We start from the raw sequence: 19,148 nt of genomic DNA, 5'->3' as shown, positions 1-19,148 counted from the left end.
CCTGCCCTCTCCTACCGCCCAACTACCCCCCTCTAATCATCCTGTTCTGTCCTACCTCCCAACTACCCATCTCTAATCATCCTAACCTCCCTCTCCTACCTCCCAACCTACCCCTCTCTAACGATCCTGCCCTCTTACTGCCCAAACTACCCCTCTGTAACCTTTAACTTTTGTCCCCTCCTCCAACTTTCTCCTCTCCCCCCATCGTCCTCCTGTCCTGGTCATCTCAGTCCCACATTGTGTCCCTGCAGGATGTATGGCGACTGCTCGGACGCTAACGGCGCTGTTGTCTCCCTGGAGACTCAAACCCTGAAGATGGGGGACTCTCTAGGTGAGTGACAGATCGCCCCCGTCCCCCCCGAGCAGCTCCCTGGTCGGAGACATCACCCTGCCCCCTCCCTTGCAGACGGCGGCACGGTGGAGCTGAGTGATAACATTGACATTGCGTATCCATAACCTGCGGGGACAGTAAAGCCATCCTGCTGTGGAAGAAGTTTGTGTGTCCGGGGATCAACGTGAAGTGTGTGAAGGTGACATGGGGGTAGGGAAGAGTCATGGAGGGGGTGCGTTGTGAAGCTATAGAAGGGATCCATCTCTCTTCTCCCCCCTTTCTCTCTATTCCACCCCCCCTTCTCTCTATTCTCTCCCCCCTTTCTCTCTATTCCCCCTTTCTCTCTATTCCCCCCCCTTCTCACTATTCTCTCCCCCCTTTCTCTCTATTCTATTCCCCCCCCTTCTCACTATTCTCTCCCCCCTTTCTCTCTATTCTCTCCCCCCCTTTCTCTCTCTCCCCCCCTTTCTCTCTATTCCCCCCCCTTTCTCTCTATTCCCCCCCCCTTTCTCTCTATTCCCCCCCCTTCTCACTATTCTCTCCCCCCCTTTCTCTCTAGTCTCTCCCCCCTTTCTCTCTATTCTCTCCCCCCCTTTCTCTCTATTCCCCCCCCCTTTCTCACTATTCCCAGCCCCTTCTCACTATTCCCTCCCCCCCCTTTCTCTCTATTCTCTCCCCCTCTTCTCTCTATCTCTCCCCCCTTTCTCTCTATTCTCCCCCCCTTTCTCTCTATTCTCTCCCCCCTTCTCTCTTTCTCTCCCCCCCTTTCTCTCTATTCTCTCCCCCCCCTCGCTCTCTTCCCCCCCTCGCTCTCTTCCCCCCCTCGCTCTCTTCCCCCCCTCGCTCTCTTCCCCCCCTCGCTCTCTTCCCCCCCTCGCTCTCTTCCCCCCCTCGCTCTTCCCCCCCTCGCTCTCTTCCCCCCCTCGCTCTCTTCCCCCCCTCGCTCTCTTTCCCCCCTCGCTCTCTTTCCCCCCTCGCTCTCTTCCCCCCCCCTCGCTCTCTTCCCCCCCCCTCGCTCTCTTCCCCCCCCTCGCTCTCTTCCCCCCCCTCGCTCTCTTCCCCCCCCTCGCTCTCTTCCCCCCCTCGCTCTCTTCCCCCCCCTCGCTCTCTTCCCCCCCTCGCTCTCTTCCCCCCCCCTCGCTCTCTTCCCCCCCCCTCGCTCTCTTCCCCCCCCTCGCTCTCTTCCCCCCCCCCTCGCTCTCTTTCCCCCCCCTCGCTCTCTTTTCCCCCCCTTTCTCACTATTCTCTCCCCCCCTTTCTCTCTAGTCTCTCCCGCCTTTCTCTCTAGTCTCTCCCCCCTTTCTCTCTATTCTCTCCCCCCCTTTCCTCTCTATTCCCCCCCCTTTCTCACTATTCCCTCCCCCCCTTTCTCACTATTCCCTCCCCCCCTTTCTCTCTATTCTCTCCCCCCTTTCTCTCTATTCTCTCCCCCCTTTCTCTCTATTCTCCCCCCCTTTCTCTCTATTCTCTCCCCCCTTTCTCTCTATTCTCTCCCCCCCTTTCTCTCTATTCTCTCCCCCCCTTTCTCTCTATTCTCTCCCCCCCCTCGCTCTCTTCCCCCCCTCGCTCTCTTCCCCCCTCGCTCTCTTCCCCCCCCCTTGCTCTCTTTCCCCCCCCCTCGCTCTCTTCCCCCCCTCGCTCTCTTTCCCCCCCCTCGCTCTCTTCCCCCCCCTCGCTCTCTTTCCCCCCCTCGCTCTCTTTCCCCCCCTCGCTCTCTTTCCCCCCCTCGCTCTCTTCCCCCCCTCGCTCTCTTTCCCCCCCCCTCGCTCTCTTTCCCCCCCTCGCTCTCTTTCCCCCCCCTCGCTCTCTTTCCCCCCCCTCGCTCTCTTTCCCCCCCCTCGCTCTCTTTCCCCCCCCTCGCTCTCTTTCCCCCCCCTCGCTCTCTTTCCCCCCCCTCGCTCTCTTTCCCCCCCCTCGCTCTCTTTCCCCCCCCTCGCTCTCTTTCCCCCCCCTCGCTCTCTTTCCCCCCCCTCGCTCTCTTTCCCCCCCCTCGCTCTCTTTCCCCCCCCTCGCTCTCTTTCCTCCCCCTCGCTCTCTTTCCTCCCCCTCGCTCTCTTTCCCCCCCCTCGCTCTCTTTCCCCCCCCTCGCTCTCTTTCCCCCCCCTCGCTCTCTTTCCTCCCCCTCGCTCTCTTTCCTCCCCCTCGCTCTCTTTCCTCCCCCTCGCTCTCTTTCCTCCCCCTCGCTCTCTTTCCCCCCCCTCGCTCTCTTTCCCCCCCCTCGCTCTCTTTCCCCCCCTCGCTCTCTTTCCCCCCCTCGCTCTCTTTCCCCCCCCTCGCTCTCTTTCCCCCCCCTCGCTCTCTTTCCCCCCCCTCGCTCTCTTTCCCCCCCCTCGCTCTCTTTCCCCCCCCCTCGCTCTCTTTCCCCCCCCTCGCTCTCTTTCCCCCCCTCGCTCTCTTTCCCCCCCCTCGCTCTCTTTCCCCCCCCCTCGCTCTCTTTCCCCCCCCTCGCTCTCTTTCCCCCCCCTCGCTCTCTTTCCCCCCCCTCGCTCTCTTTCCCCCCCCTCGCTCTCTTTCCCCCCCTCGCTCTCTTTCCCCCCCCTCGCTCTCTTTCCCCCCCCTCGTCTCCTCCCCCCCCCTCGTTCTCTTCCCCCCCCCCTCGTTCTCTTCCCCCCCCCCCTCGTTCTCTTCCCCCCCCCTCGTTCTCTCCCCCCCCCCTCGTTCTCTTCCCCCCCCTCGTTCTCTTCCCCCCCCCTCGTTCTCTTCCCCCCCCCTCGTTCTCTTCCCCCCCCCTCGTTCTCTTCCCCCCCCCGTCTCGTTCTCTCCCCCCCCCTCGTTCTCTTCCCCCCCCCCTCGTTCTCTTCCCCCCCCCCTCGTTCTCTTCCCCCCCCCCTCGTTCTCTTCCCCCCCCCTCGTTCTCTTCCCCCCCCTCGTTCTCTTCCCCCCCCCTCGTTCTCTTCCCCCCCCCCTCGTTCTCTTCCCCCCCCCCTCGTTCTCTTCCCCCCCCCTCGTTCTCTTCCCCCCCCCTCGTTCTCTTCCCCCCCCCCTCGTTCTCTTCCCCCCCCCCCTCGGTCTCTTCCCCCCCCCCTCGTTCTCTTCCCCCCCCCCTCGTTCTCTTCCCCCCCCCCTCGTTCTCTTCCCCCCCCCCTCGTTCTCTTCCCCCCCCCCTCGTTCTCTTCCCCCCCCCTCGTTCTCTTCCCCCCCCCTCGTTCTCTTCCCCCCCCCTCGTTCTCTTCCCCCCCCCCTCGTTCTCTTCCCCCCCCCCTCGTTCTCTTCCCCCCCCCTCGTTCTCTTCCCCCCCCCTCGTTCTCTTCCCCCCCCCCTCGTCTCTCCCCCCCTCGTTCTCTTCCCCCCCCTCGTTCTCTTCCCCCCCCTCGTTCTCTTCCCCCCCCCCTCGTTCTCTTCCCCCCCCCTCGTTCTCTTCCCCCCCCCTCGTTCTCTTCCCCCCCCTCGTTCTCTTCCCCCCCCCCTCGTTCCTCCCCCCCTCGTCTCTTCCACCCCCCCCCCGCTCTCTTCCCCCCCTCGCTCTCCTTCCCCCCACCCCTCTCGCTCTCCTTCCCCCCACCCCTCTCGCTCTCCTTCCCCCACCCCTCTCGCTCTCCTTCCCCCCACCCCTCTCGCTCTCCTTCCCCCCACCCCTCTCGCTCTCCTTCCCCCCACCCCTCTCGCTCTCCTTCCCCCCACCCCTCTCGCTCTCCTTCCCCCCCACCCCTCTCGCTCTCCTTCCCCCCACCCCTCTCGCTCTCCTTCCCCCCACCCCTCTCGCTCTCCTTCCCCCACCCCTCTCGCTCTCTTTCCCCCCCTCGCTCTCTTTCCCCCCCCTCGCTCTCTTTCCCCCCCCTCGCTCTCTTTCCCCCCCCCTCGCTCTCTTTCCCCCCCTCGCTCTCTTTACCCCCCTCGCTCTCTTTACCCCCCCTCGCTCTCTTTACCCCCCCTCGCTCTCTTTACCCCCCCTCGCTCTCTTTCCCCCCCCTCGCTCTCTTTCCCCCCCCTCGCTCTCTTTCCCCCCCCTCGCTCTCTTTCCCCCCCTCGCTCTCTTTCCCCCCCTCGCTCTCTTCCCCCCCCTCGTTCTCTTCCCCCCCCTCGTTCTCTTCCCCCCCCCTCGTTCTCTTCCCCCCCCTCGTTCTCTTCCCCCCCCCTCGTTCTCTTCCCCCCCCTCGTTCTCTTCCCCCCCCTCGTTCTCTTCCCCCCCCTCGTTCTCTTCCCCCCCCCTCGTTCTCTTCCCCCTCGTTCTCTTTCCCCCCCCCCTCGTTCTCTTTCCCCCCCCTCGTTCTCTTCCACCCCCCCGCTCTCTTCCCCCCCCTCGCTCTCCTTCCCCCCACCCCTCTCGCTCTCCTTCCCCCCACCCCTCTCGCTCTCCTTCCCCCCACCCCTCTCGCTCTCCTTCCCCCCACCCCTCTCGCTCTCCTTCCCCCCACCCCTCTCGCTCTCCTTCCCCCCACCCCTCTCGCTCTCCTTCCCCCCACCCCTCTCGCTCTCCTTCCCCCCACCCCTCTCGCTCTCCTTCCCCCCACCCCTCTCGCTCTCCTTCCCCCCACCCCTCTCGCTCTCCTTCCCCCCACCCCTCTCGCTCTCCTTCCCCCCACCCCTCTCGCTCTCCTTCCCCCCACCCCTCTCGCTCTCCTTCCCCCCACCCCTCTCGCTCTCCTTCCCCCCACCCCTCTCGCTCTCCTTCCCCCCACCCCTCTCGCTCTCCTTCCCCCCACCCCTCTCGCTCTCCTTCCCCCCACCCCTCTCGCTCTCCTTCCCCCCACCCCTCTCGCTCTCCTTCCCCCACCCCTCTCGCTCTCCTCTTCCCCCCACCCCTCTCGCTCTCCTTCCCCCCACCCCTCTCGCTCTCCTTCCCCCCACCCCTCTCGCTCTCCTTCCCCCCACCCCTCTCGCTCTCCTTCCCCCACCCCTCTCGCTCTCCTTCCCCCCACCCCTCTCGCTCTCCTTCCCCCCACCCTCTCGCTCTCCTTCCCCCCACCCCTCTCGCTCTCCTTCCCCCCACCCCTCTCGCTCTCCTTCCCCCCACCCCTCTCGCTCTCCTTCCCCCCACCCCTCTCGCTCTCCTTCCCCCCACCCCTCTCGCTCTCCTTCCCCCCACCCCTCTCGCTCTCCTTCCCCCCCACCCCTCTCGCTCTCCTTCCCCCCACCCCTCTCGCTCTCCTTCCCCCACCCCTCTCGCTCTCCTTCCCCCCACCCCTCTCGCTCTCCTTCCCCCCCCCTCTCTCGCTCTCCTTCCCCCCCCCTCTCTCGCTCTCCTTCCCCCCCCCCTCTCTCGCTCTCCTTCCCCCCCCCTCTCTCGCTCTCCTTCCCCCCCCCTCTCTCGCTCTCCTTCCCCCCCCTCTCTCGCTCTCCTTCCCCCCCTCTCGCTCTCCTTCCCCCCCCTCTCGCTCTCCTTCCCCCCCCCTCTCGCTCTCCTTCCCCCCCCCTCTCGCTCTCCTTCCCCCCCCCTCTCGCTCTCCTTCCCCCCCCTCTCGCTCTCCTTCCCCCCCCCCCTCTCGCTCTCCTTCCCCCCCCCCCTCGCTCTCCTTCCCCCCCCCTCTCGCTCTCCTCCCCCCCCTCTCGCTCTCCTCCCCCCCCCCTCTCGCTCTCCTTCCCCCCCCCTCTCGCTCTCCCTCCCCCCCCCTCTCGCTCTCCTTCCCCCCCCTCTCGCTCTCCTTCCCCCCCCTCTCGCTCTCCTTCCCCCCCCTCTCGCTCTCCTTCCCCCCCCTCTCGCTCTCCTTCCCCCCCCTCTCGCTCTCCTTTCCCCCCCCCCTCTCGCTCTCCTTCCCCCCCCCCTCTCCCTCTCCTTCCCCCCCCTCTCGCTCTCCTTCCCCCCCCCTCTCGCTCTCCTTCCCCCCCCCTCTCGCTCTCCTTCCCCCCCCCTCTCGCTCTCCTTCCCCCCCCCCTCTCGCTCTCCTTCCCCCCCCCCTCTCGCTCTCCTTCCCCCCCCTCTCGCTCTCCTTCCCCCCCCCTCTCGCTCTCCTTCCCCCCCCCTCTCGCTCTCCTTCCCCCCCCCTCTCGCTCTCCTTCCCCCCTCTCGCTCTCCTTCCCCCCCCCTCTCGCTCTCCTTCCCCCCCCCTCTCGCTCTCCTCCCCCCCCCCTCTCGCTCTCCTTCCCCCCCCCTCTCGCTCTCCTTCCCCCCCCCCTCTCGCTCTCCTTCCCCCCCCCCTCTCGCTCTCCTTCCCCCCCCCTCTCGCTCTCCTTCCCCCCCCCTCTCGCTCTCCTTCCCCCCCCCCTCTCGCTCTCTTCCTCCCCCCCCCTCTCGCTCTCTTCTCCCCCCCTCTCGCTCTCTTCTCCCCCCCCCCCTCTCGCTCTCTTCTCCCCCCCCCCTCTCGTCTCTTCTCCCCCCCCCCCCCTCTCGCTCTCTCTCCCCCCCCCCCTCTCGCTCTCTTCTCCCCCCCCCCCTCTCGCTCTCTTCTCCCCCGCTTTCTTATCCCCTGCTGTGTTTTGTTCTCAGTTTAACGAGCAGCTGATTAGTCCCAAACACTTTGTTCACCTGGCCGGAAAATCCACCCTGAAGGATTGGAAGAGAGCCATACGTCTGGGGGGCGTCATGCTAAGGTGGGCACAGGATGGGGGGTCGTCATGCTAAGGTGGGCACAGGATGGGGGGGGGTGTCATGCTAAGGTGGGCACAGAATGGGGGGGGTGTCATGCTAAGGTGGGCACAGGATGGGGGGTCGTCATGCTAGGGTGGGCACAGGACGGGGGGGCGTCATGCTAAGGTGGGCACAGGACGGGGGGGGGGGTGTCATGCTAGGGTGGGCACAGGATGGGGGGTCATCATGCTAGGGTGGGCACAGGATGGGGGGTCGTCATGCTAAGGTGGGCACAGGATGGAGGGGGGGTGTCATGCTAAGGTGGCACAGGATGGGGGGGGTGTCATGCTAAGGTGGGCACAGGATGGGGGGTCGTCATGCTAGGGTGGGCACAGGACGGGGGGGGCGTCATGCTAAGGTGGGCACAGGACGGGGGCGTCATGCTAAGGTGGGCACAGGACGGGGGGCGTCATGCTAAGGTGGGCACAAGGACGGGGGGCGTCATGCTAAGGTGGCACAGGAGAGGGGGCATGTTGTACTGAGGTGGGCACATGAGGGTGGGCATGTTGTACTGAGGTGGGCACAGGAGGGGGGCATGTTGTACTGAGGTGGGCACAGGAGGGGGGCATGTTGTACTGAGGTGGGCACAGGAGGGGGGCATGTTGTACTGAGGTGGGCACAGGAGGGGCATGTTGTACTGAGGTGGGCACAGGAGGGGGGGCATGTTGTACTGAGGTGGGCACAGGAGGGGGGCATGTTGTACTGAGGTGGGCACAGGAGGGGGGCATGTTGTACTGAGGTGGGCACAGGAGGGGGGGCATGTTGTACTGAGGTGGGCACAGGAGGGGGGCATGTTGTACTGAGGTGGGCACAGGAGGGGGGCATGTTGTACTGAGGTGGGCACAGGAGGGGGGCATGTTGTACTGAGGTGGGCACAGGAGGGGGGCATGTTGTACTGAGGTGGGCACAGGAGGGGGGGCATGTTGTACTGAGGTGGGCACAGGAGGGGGGCATGTTGTACTGAGGTGGGCACAGGAGGGGGGCATGTGTACGAGGTGGGCACAGAGGGGGGGCATGTTGTACTGAGGTGGGCACAGGATAGGGGCATGTTGTACTGAGGTGGGCACAGGGGGCATGTTGTACTGAGGTGGGCACAGGATGGGGGCATGTTGTACTGAGGTGGGCACAGAGGGGCATGTTGTACTGAGGTGGGCACAGGAGGGGGGGCATGTTGTACTGAGGTGGGCACAGGAGGGGGGGGCATGTTGTACTGAGGTGGGCACAGGAGGGGGGCATGTTGTACTGAGGTGGGCACAAGAGGGGGGGGCATGTTGTACTGAGGTGGGCACAGGAGGGGGGGCATGTTTGTACTGAGGTGGGCACAGGAGGGGGGGCATGTTGTACTGAGGTGGGCACAGGAGGGGGGGCATGTTGTACTGAGGTGGGCACAGGAGGGGGGCATGTTGTACTGAGGTGGGCACAGGAGGGGGGCATGTTGTACTGAGGTGGGCACAGGATGGGGGCATGTTGTACTGAGGTGGGCACAGGATGGGGGCATGTTGTACTGAGGTGGGCACAGGAGGGGGGGCATGTTGTACTGAGGTGGGCACAGGATGGGGGCATGTTGTACTGAGGTGGGCACAGGAGGGGGCATGTTGTACTGAGGTGGGCACAGGAGGGGGCATGTTGTACTGAGGTGGGGGCATGTTGTACTGAGGTGGGCACAGGAGGGGGGCATGTTGTACTGAGGTGGGCACAGGAGGGGGGCATGTTGTACTGAGGGTGGGCACAGGAGGGGGGGCATGTTGAACTGAGGTGGGTACTGGAGGGGGGCATGTTGTACTGAGGTGGGCACAGGAGGGGGGGCATGTTGAACTGAGGTGGGTGCATAATGACATTATTCTGAGGTGGGCACAGGACCTGTTACAGCCCCTGCAGGTTACACTCTCCGCCCCTCGTGCTTTATCCCCCCCACAGGAAGATGATGGACTCTGGGCAGATGGATTTCTATCAGCATGACACGGTCTGCACCAATACCTGCCGCAGCACCAAGTTTGACCTCCTGATCAGCAGCGCCCGGGCACCGGTGCCAGGACAGAGCAGCGTGGTGCAGACGCCAACCTCTGCCGAGGGTGCGGTGACACGGACCGGGGAGACACTGACAGGAAGGGGGGGCGGGGGAGGAGACACTGACACTCTCCCTTCGCCCCCACTCTCTCCCTTCGCCCCCCCCTCTCTCCCTTCGTCCCCCCCCTTTCCCTTCGTCCCCCCCTCTCTCTCCCTTCGCTCCCCCCCTCTCTCCCTTCGCTCCCCCCCCTCTCTCCCTTCGCTCCCCCCCCTCTCTCCCTTCGCTCCCCCCCTCTCTCCCTTCGCTCCCCCCCTCTCTCCCTTCGCTCCCCCCCTCTCTCCCTTCGCTCCCCCCCTCTCTCCCTTCGCTCCCCCCCTCTCTCCCTTCGCTCCCCCCCTCTCTCCCTTCGCTCCCCCCCTCTCTCCCTTCGCTCCCCCCTCTCTCCCTTCGCTCCCCCCTCTCTCCCTTCGCTCCCCCTCTCTCCCTTCGCTCCCCCCTCTCTCCCTTCGCTCCCCCCTCTCTCCCTTCGCTCCCCCTCTCTCCCTTGCTCCCCCCTCTCTCCCTTCGCTCCCCCCCTCTCTCCCTTCGCTCCCCCCCTCTCTCCCTTCGCTCCCCCCCTCTCTCCCTTCGCTCCCCCCTCTCTCCCTTCGCTCCCCCCTCTCTCCCTTCGCTCCCCCCCTCTCTCCCTTCGCTCCCCCCCTCTCTCCCTTCGCTCCCCCCCTCTCTCCCTTCGCTCCCCCCCTCTCTCCCTTCGCTCCCCCCCTCTCTCCCTTCGCTCCCCCCCTCTCTCCCTTCGCTCCCCCCCTCTCTCCCTTCGCCCCCCCCCTCTCTCCCTTCGCTCCCCCCTCTCTCCTTCGCTCCCCCCCTCTTCCCTTCGCTCCCCCCCTCTCTCCCTTCGCTCCCCCCCTCTCTGCCTTCGCTCCCCCCCTCCCTCCCTTCGCTCCCCCCTCCCTCCCTTCGCTCCCCCCCTCCCTCCCTTCGCTCCCCCCCTCCCTCCCTTCGCTCCCCCCCTCCTCCCTTCGCTCCCCCCCTCCCTCCCTTCGCTCCCCCCCTCTCTCCCTTCGCTCCCCCCCTCTCTCCCTTCGCTCCCCCCCTCTCTCCCTTCGCTCCCCCCCTCTCTCCCTTCGCTCCCCCCCCTCTCTCCCTTCGCCCCCCCCTCTCTCCCTTCGCCCCCCCCTCTCTCCCTTCGCTCCCCCCCTCTCTCCTTCGCTCCCCCCTCTCTCCCTTCGCTCCCCCCCTCTCTCCCTTCGCTCCCCCCCTCTCTCCCTTCGCTCCCCCCCTCTCTCCCTTCGCTCCCTCCCTCTCTCCCTTTGCTCCCCCCCTCTCTCCCTTCGCTCCCCCCCTCTCTCCCTTCGCTCCCCCCCTCTCTCCTTCGCTCCCCCCCTCTCTCCCTTCGCTCCCCCCCTCTCTCCCTTCGCCTCCCCCCCTCTCTCCCTTCGCTCCCCCCCTCTCTCCCTTCGCTCCCCCCTCTCTCCCTTCGCTCCCCCCCTCTCTCCCTTCGCTCCCCCCCTCTCTCCCTTCGGCTCCCCCCCTCTCTCCCTTCGGCTCCCCCCCTCTCTCCCTTCGGCTCCCCCCCTCTCTCCCTTCGGCCCCCCCCCTCTCTCCCTTCGCTCCCCCCCTCTCTCCCTTCGCTCCCCCCCTCTCTCCCTTCGCTCCCCCCCTCTCTCCCTTCGCTCCCCCCCTCTCTCCCTTCGGCTCCCCCCCTCTCTCCCTTCGGCTCCCCCCCTCTCTCCCTTCGGCTCCCCCCCTCTCTCCTTCGGCTCCCCCCCTCTCTCCCTTCGGCCCCCCCCCTCTCTCCCTTCCTGTGTGACGTATCCCCCTATTTCACAGTCAGCCTCTCCTCGATGTCCATGTCCGAGGAGATGGTGGAGGACGGGGCCATTGAGTGGGGTTCCGGTCTGACGGCCGCCATGCAGGTGACGAGAGACGACGGATACAAGAAAGAGGGCGAGGAGATTTCAGGTAACGGAGATAGAGCAGAGCGGCCATGGAAATGGCCATAGCGAGCGTGCAGCCACCTCTGGGGTGGAACCCGCACAACACATACTCCTTGAACAGAGGTTGAGCGAGGACTGTACTAACCCCGGCAATCTGTAGTCCTAAACCAGGGGTGGCCAACTCCAACTGCAGCCACTGGTTGAGCCACCTGTGCTGAAGCAGGGATATCCTGAAAACCTGACTTTGTTGGTGGCCCTTGAGGACTGGAGTTGGCCGCCCCTGTCCTAAACTAATCCTATTATACAGCGCTCGCTGGGGGTGACCAAGCGCTGACCCCAAGGCCATAGTTATATGGGACGTCCCCCGCAGGAAGCTTTGACGTGGATGTTGCTTCGGGTTTGTCCGGGGTGAGGGTGGAAAAGGGGATTTTTACACCTTTTATTACTGTATTTGCTTACTTATGTTGCACCTATAAATGAATTGTAATAAAATGTTATTATTTTTGTTTTTAACATTCCGGATCCTTCCGGTCACTGACCGCCGCTCCCAGACAAGCTACCCGGGGACCATTGTTGCCCGATACTTTCGTTCCTACGCATCGCGTGCAGCAGCTGGGGATTCTTTCCATCCTATTTGGATCAACTCTGTATAACTCCATATCTCCCCCTATTGTACCATGCGTTCTATTTACTACATATTACCTACTGTGGGGACCTGGCCTGCGCTGAGCGGTGCGACCTACCCCTTTTGCGTATAATGGGGAGTAACAGAAATCCCTGTAATACCATTTCCTAACGGGAGAGCAAAGCTGGATTTTTAATAGGTTGATCGCTTTGAATTTTGGGATTCTTGAGGCTGCTCCCCTAACACTCCCTGCCCTCCCCCAGAGGAGACTCTGCTATTTTGGAGGGGCATTGCAGACGTGGGTCTAATGGACGAAGTGATCAGCAACATACAGAGCGAGATGGAGGATCTTCTCGGTGGGGTGCAGCAGAGGGCAGGACAGATCCCCTTCCAGGTGTCAGGTGAGAGCTCAGTTGCCGAGGTTAGTGACACTCTCGTGCCTTATTAGATATACGTTACAGACGGTTGCTGTGCGAGTGCCGTAGTGACGCTGTCCACGTTGTCGGGTGACTTTGTACTCCTGGTAACCACAATGCTTGGTGCCTTATTGCCTGACCTGGGAGGGACGGAGAGTTTCCCAGAAGGTGTGAGTGTCTTCTCCTCCTTTTTGCTCCGTCTCTCAGATGCCACCGTGCTCAGTAACATCGCTCACAGCTTTGGTTTGCTGGACAGTGTGAAGAAAGTGCTGGAACTAAAGAAGACTCAGACGGAGCAGAGTGAGGGGCAGTATCACTATACACTGGCGGGTGAGTGACCTTGCTGACCCTTAGTGTGAGACCACTGATCCACCCCAGAGATGGCTGCCGGGCTACTTCTGCAAAAGTGCTGCTGTACGAATGGGATATAGGATGATGGCCCTGTCCTATAAACAGACACGCAGACCCTATAAGGGATTCATCATTAACATTTGGTTTAACAAGTACATTTAGGTCTGATACAGCACTTATGTGTCGACTTTCAATGGTTAGTTAAAGGGTCTGTCCCACGTAGAGCAAAGTGATCTAATAACAGTGACATGTTTTAATGGGTTAAGGCAGGGTTGCTTGTCACGTACGGCACACCTGTGAGCACGTGGCCTGCATACGGGACAAGGGTTAATACACCGCTCGCAAGCTGCCCCACTTTTCACCTCCGCAAAGGTCCCTAAGATGAGTTAACATCTCCCCTAAATCTGTCCCCATGTGCCACCTGTCACAAACAGCACACAAGTGGGCACATGACTTGGATATGTAACCAGGGTTAATACACACGGCTACTTTAGCCAACTCACCTTTCTCCTGCGCAAGGTACCTCCAGGTACCTCCAATGAGTTCATATTAGTCCCTACTCCATTGCAGTCATATCTATACGCTGCCATCACCCGGAAATGCGAATAAAAGATGTAATGTTAATAATTGCCAGGGTTACCGGTCCCTGTTTATTACAGAAAAAACTATACATTTAAACACAATCTATTGTAGCAAAATGTGTCCGAAAATGTAAATACTCCAGAACGTGCAATCAGTTAATTCAGAGCCCAAAGCCTCACTTATTAAATGTTTTAATATATACTAAAATACAGTGCTTAGATTACAGAAAAAGGATTACAAGAACATACAATTACAATAAATGCAGGACAGTTTCTCAAAATAAAAGGATAAAGCATGAACCAGAAAACCCTATACATTATATACATTACCATATGTCACAGGTTTTCTCCCAGAGAGGTCTCTGGCACAGACGTGAGACTCGCGTTCGGTCCAAACACACCTCTGTTTAAATCTGATTTTCATAATCTTTGCCAAGACTTAAATACATTCTTTCCCCATGGAAACAACATAAGCCCGCCCCTGTCGTAAATCAGCTGTTAACATCGACAGGTTTACGACGGAGGAAAAAAACCTTTCCAAACGACGTTTAATCCTGCCTTAATATATAAATGTACTCCTAATTTTCCTTGTGTAATACTTACACACGTGAGTTACATTAACAGGTTTGGGCGCTCATCGCGGTAACAACGTGACTAATCACGGCCGCCGTAATCCTAAATCTGAGTGACAAATGGATATCTGCCCCTTAGAGTCTCTTAAACATGCAGTGTGTGGTATCAGAACCTGCCACTGTGACATATTATTATGCAGAGGAGGTGATGTTATATGATTATTCTCATTTTTAAAAGTCACTCTTGGCTTGAATACTTTCTTAGCCACGACCCCTGAACCTCGCAGAACCCCCTAGCGAATGCCTTTGAAGGTAGCTCTAGAAGGATCTTGTTTACAAAGTTGTCAGGAAAGCCGTTTTATTCCCATCTCTAGCAAAACAACTGCCCGTAACTTAACTATCAGCTCCCTATCACCCATGTGGTAATTTTAGTAGCCCTCCCCCCATCCCAATTAAGTTCTCTATGAAGACCAGCACAAACCCGCAAAAAGTCCTGACCTGTTAAAACCCAACATATTGTATTGTTAAACCAATTGTAGCTCATTAACCCCCCCCCCACCCCTCAACAGGTCAGGTTTTCATGATATCCCTGCTTCAGCACAGGTGATGCAGTCTTCGACTGAGCCTCTGATTGAGTTGGCTGTGCTGAAGCAGGGATATCCTGAAAACCTGACCTGTTTGGGAGGCGGGGGGCCTTGACTGGAGTTGAGCACCTCTGCATTAAAGGATCAGTCCCACGTAGGAGGAACTAATGTCAGCGACTTGTATAATGGGTTAGTCAGTCCCACTAACATAACATTTGGGGTTTCCCCCGTGCAGATCTGGAGCGGCAGCTGGAAGAGCAGAGGAAGCAGCAGGAGGGGGGAAGGACACAACTGCTCCAGAACGTGGTATTGATGCCCGTGAACAGCCCCAAACCCCCCAAAAGGCCGCGCCTTCAGCGTCCTGCTTCTGCAGGGTCCCTGGGCACCCTCTCGCCCGCCTCCCAGCAGCCTCACTACACCGTGCTGTCTCCTTTCACCCTGGCGCCCGTTGGACATCAGTTTTCTCTGGGCAGCCTGGGCCCCGCAGTCTCTGCTTCGCTACGCCACGGTGCTGGGCAAGGCCGGGGCGGCTGACGCCCTGGCGCTCCTTACCTCTGCGGCATCGGGCATGCAGGACCAGGGAGCGCTGACTGAGGTGATGAGCCCCATGGAGCTGGTGGCGATGGAGTCTGGGTTGGGGTCGGAGGGGATTGGCGAAGAGGGGCAAACGATCATACAGATAGACCCGGCGCCGGACCCAGAGGGGGGATCGAAGGTGATGGAATTGGGGGACGGGAAGGTTCTGGGCATGCAACACCACGATGGGGTCCATAACGTGGAGATAGTGGTGTTGGAGGACGATTAAAGGCCGAAGGGGTCGATGAGAGGAGGCAGTCATGGGAAGGGTCCGTCCTAGGTCGGAGAAGAGGGACCTTATGACGGTGACGTGAAGGGTCTAGGGAAGCTGTGGCCAACTCCAGTTCTCATGGGCCACCAACATTTCATGCTTTCCTGATAACCCTACTTCGGCACAGGTGGCTCAGTCTTCAACATGGCCACTGATTGAGCCACCTGTGCTGAACGGTTTGGTGGCCTTCAATGACGAGATGGCCACGCCATGGTCTATAAAAAGGCAACAGTCTGCACTCCACGGAAGGGACCGAAACGTTGATCCTACATTAAACCTTGACCTGTTTTTGAAGACGCCAAGTGTGGACTCTCGCCTTCGTATCGGAACCCCCATGTTTCTGTGGAGTCGCAGGATCCGGGACAGGTTGCATTGTTCCTACTGGGGGTGCTCCTTTGAATTCGCCACTTCAGCTCTATGCCGTGTAGAACCCGAGTGACGTGAACTATGACCTAGGCCATGTGGAACTGACATGTCTGTCATTTAAGCCACTTTTGAGTCAGTGCCAGGTCACTTTGGTCCTATGTTAGACTGACCCGTTCACTCACTAAACATCGCTGTGTGATTGTCACTTGGCTGGGATAAACCCTCTGACCCGTGTCCTGCCGCAATGAACTCGCAGGTAAAAACCCTCATTTCACCAACTCGCTTGTGTTTTTTTTTTTGTACATAGTGTGGTAAAAAAGAAAGCGGACGCTAGAAATTTATTGCAACTTTTTTTTTTTGTATTAAAATAAACCTAATTGGTAAAGATGTGTTTTAATTATTTCTGTTTTCTTGCTGCAGCTCTTAGGATTTTCACACAATGAAATAGTTATTATTATTTTGATATCGCTGGTAAAATAAAACTCTTGTAAAACGGGCTGCCGAATAAATCCGATGAGGGAAAACATAGCATTTTGACAACTTTAAACTTTTTTTTTTTAAATGGAATTATTAAAAACCAAGCATAAAATATAGTTGAGGAAAAATGTTTTTGCTGCAGGGCACTAATGTTTGGCAATTACAAAGAGATGCAGATACTCAGACTGAGAAATAGATGATAAATAGACAGATAAGCAAGTAGATAACTATATAAATATAGATGCATATACCTAAATTGACATTGTGGAGAGACTGATACCTACATGTACATGGGACGGAAGAATGAACACCCCTATAGAGGCGACTGATACCTGGAGAGGGATGGAGACAGACACTGATACATGGACACGTACTGATCGATACATGGAGAGGCTGAGTGACGTAAACATCGACTGATTGATACCCTATATGGAGATGGATAGACACAGACAGGTGGGCAGAGACTGATGCATGGACGGACACAGACTGATAGATACTGTACATGGACGGACACAGACTGATAGATACTGTACATGGACAGACGGACTGATAGATACTGTACATGGACAGACGGACTGATAGATACTGTACATGGACAGACACAGACTGATAGATACTGTACATGGACAGACGGACTGATAGATACTGTACATGGACAGACGGACTGATAGATACTGTACATGGACAGACGGACTGATAGATACTGTACATGGACAGACACAGACTGATAGATACTGTACATGGACAGACGGACTGATAGATACTGTACATGGACAGACACAGACTGATAGATACTGTACATGGACGGACACAGACTGATAGATACTGTACATGGACAGACGGACTGATAGATACTGTACATGGACAGACGGACTGATAGATACTGTACATGGACAGACACAGACTGATAGATACTGTACATGGACAGACACAGACTGATAGATACTGTACATGGACAGACGGACTGATAGATACTGTACATGGACAGACGGACTGATAGATACTGTACATGGACGGACACAGACTGATAGATACTGTACAGGGACGGACACAGACTGATAGATACTGTACATGGAGGGACACAGACTGATAGATACTGTACATGGAGGGACACAGACTGATAGATACATGGAGACGATGGACACACGGATTGTTCTTCCTTCCGAATTCATATTGTAAATAATTTTCTTCATTTTAATGTCGGCATTCCCTAAGTCTGCCATGGTCCCTTTCTCTGCGAGAGGAATTAGGCTGAGTCCATAGAAGGCTCCTCCGTGCGGACGCTCCGTGCTGAGCCCCTGCATCCTCCATGAGGACGTCTTTAGAGGGGGCTCACGCGAGCGTCCGCAGGCGTGCTGAGGCGCTGGATTTTTCAGCCGACAGCCAAACTTTTTCAGAGTGCTGTCGGCTGAAAACATCCAATCAGCGCGGAGCAGCGTCAACGTCACGGCGCCGTGACGTTGACGTCTGTGCGTCGCTGGCGATTGGCCCAGTGACGTCACTGCCCCGCCTCCCTCAGTCTCCCCCCCTGCCTCCCGATCGTGCCTGCTGGCTCGCCTGCATGGGCATGAAATCGCACAGATTTCAGCAGGCGAGCCTCACGTCAGCGCGCCTCAGCCCTGCTACCCCCTCTATGGCCCCAGCCTTACACATCGGGCCCTGCAGCCTTAATAAAGGTAACATGATAAGTAACATGTATTGTTTAATAGCATACAAAGCCACCATCTGTAACGGTTACCAGCGATTTGATTATTGTAGAGAAATACTGTTTTGTGTGTGTCACAAAAAAGAAAAAAAGCAAGTCTTATAAAAAGCACTGAAATTGACAAAAAAACTGTGTGCTGTGCACGCGCATAGTAAGTGAAACTTCTTTGTGTGTTGTCAGAAACATATAAATTTTATTTCTGCGCAAAACGTGTGTGTGTGAGTGTGTGTGCGTGCGTGCGTGCGTGCGCGCGCGCGCGCGCTGTACCCTCTCACCAGTGTCACAACCTCTAGAACAGTGCTGTTCACTCTCACCAATGTGAGAACCTCTAGGACGGTGCTGTGCCCTCTCACCTGTGACACAACCTCTAGGACAGTGCTGTGCCCTCTCACCTGTGACACAACCTCCAGGACGGTGCTGTGCCCTCTCACCTGTGACACAACCTCTAGGACGGCGCTGTGCCCTCTCACCTGTGACACAACCTCTAGGACGGCGCTGTGCCCTCTCACCTGTGACAACCTCTAGGACGGTGCTGTGCCCTCTCACCTGTGACACAACCTCTAGGACAGTGCTGTGCCCTCTCACCTGTGACAACCTCTAGGACGGTGCTGTACCCTCTCCCCAGTATCACAACCTCTAGGACGGTGCTGTACCCTCTCCCCAGTGTCACAACCTCTAGGACACGTCTGCGCGCAGGCACTTACACGGCTCAGTACGGGCATCAGCGCAGCCTCCTCACGCACCGGTATACCCAAAGCAAGCCACGCCCGCCCCTGCGCATGCGTTGCATGTCAGCAGGCGTGTGGGGGGAACGGCGCTGCTGCCAGCCGCTTCTGCGCATGCGTAACGTCCGTCAGCGGCGCCATCACAACTGCGCATGCGCAGCATGTCAGCGGCCGTGTGGGGGGAGTGGCGGCCATTAGGAGCGGCCGCCGCCGCATGTGACAGCGGGCGAGTGTGGGGGGAGCGACGGCCATTACGTGACGTCATTTCCGTTTCACATTTTCGTCTCCATGTCTCCAGTTTTGTCCCATGAAAGCTGACTGTGCCACTAAAGAAGTTTCACTTCAAAAAAATAACATGAGCTTTTTTGTGTTACCAATAAAGCTCATCTTATTTTATTGTGAATTTGAGTGCGTTTTATAGGTCTTGCTTTTTTTCTTTTTTGTGTGTTCAATATTATACTAGCCCTTAGCACCACCAGACGGTTATTTTTTCCTGACTTCTGGGACATTGACTTATTTTAGATCTGAAGGGGTGATTAGATTGCGGCACTTTTTTTTGTGTTTATATATATATATATATATATATATATATATAATCAATTTCTTTTTTGAATTACAATTAATATTTGTGTTGGCCTTTTATGCTCCGACTACTTTGAATGATGAGGCTATGGAAATGTATTTATAAAATAAATAGAATTTAATTAAGATATTTATTGTTCTAATGTTATGGTCATCAAATGAAAAAAATAATGCACTAAAGTAACAAACAGCTGCTTTAGACATTTATTCTGTGCAGAAAATACAATATAAACGAGAAAACAAAACAAAATATATATATATATATATATATAAATATATATATATATATAAATTCGTATGTGTGTGTTGTGTGCTTTATATGTTATAAATAAAGCTTATGAAAGGAAACCGCACAATAGCTATCTAGAGAATAGAGAACTTCCGCTTTGACTGTGAACGCGCAGGAGTGGAAGCTACAGCACGCACTGCGCATGCGCATCGAGCTGATCGCGACACAACAGAATGACAGGTATTGCGCATGCGCAAAAGGGTTCAGTCGCCATATTGGAACCTGGCAAACCATGTTTATAAAGGGT

General features: G+C 58.1%; 1 protein-coding gene across 1 annotated transcript; it reads left to right on the top strand.

Annotated features, from left to right (window-relative positions):
* The first annotated feature begins 249 nt into the window (after positions 1 to 249).
* GMEB1 (glucocorticoid modulatory element binding protein 1) lies at positions 250 to 15,508 on the top strand. Its single transcript, XM_075603882.1, is given in 10 exon segments — positions 250 to 331; positions 407 to 451; positions 454 to 530; positions 6,696 to 6,799; positions 8,754 to 8,908; positions 10,675 to 10,806; positions 11,670 to 11,807; positions 12,030 to 12,152; positions 14,146 to 14,396; positions 14,398 to 15,508. Coding segments are annotated over 10 exon segments (1,422 nt in total). The 5' UTR covers positions 250 to 252; the 3' UTR covers positions 14,716 to 15,508.
* The last annotated feature ends 3,640 nt before the right edge of the window (positions 15,509 to 19,148 follow it).

The sequence above is a fragment of the Ascaphus truei genome, chromosome 6 (genome assembly GCF_040206685.1).
Source record: "Ascaphus truei isolate aAscTru1 chromosome 6, aAscTru1.hap1, whole genome shotgun sequence".
NCBI lineage: Eukaryota > Metazoa > Chordata > Amphibia > Anura > Ascaphidae > Ascaphus > Ascaphus truei.
Note: the sequence above shows the minus strand (reverse complement) of the source record. Positions and strands in the feature narration are given on the sequence as shown.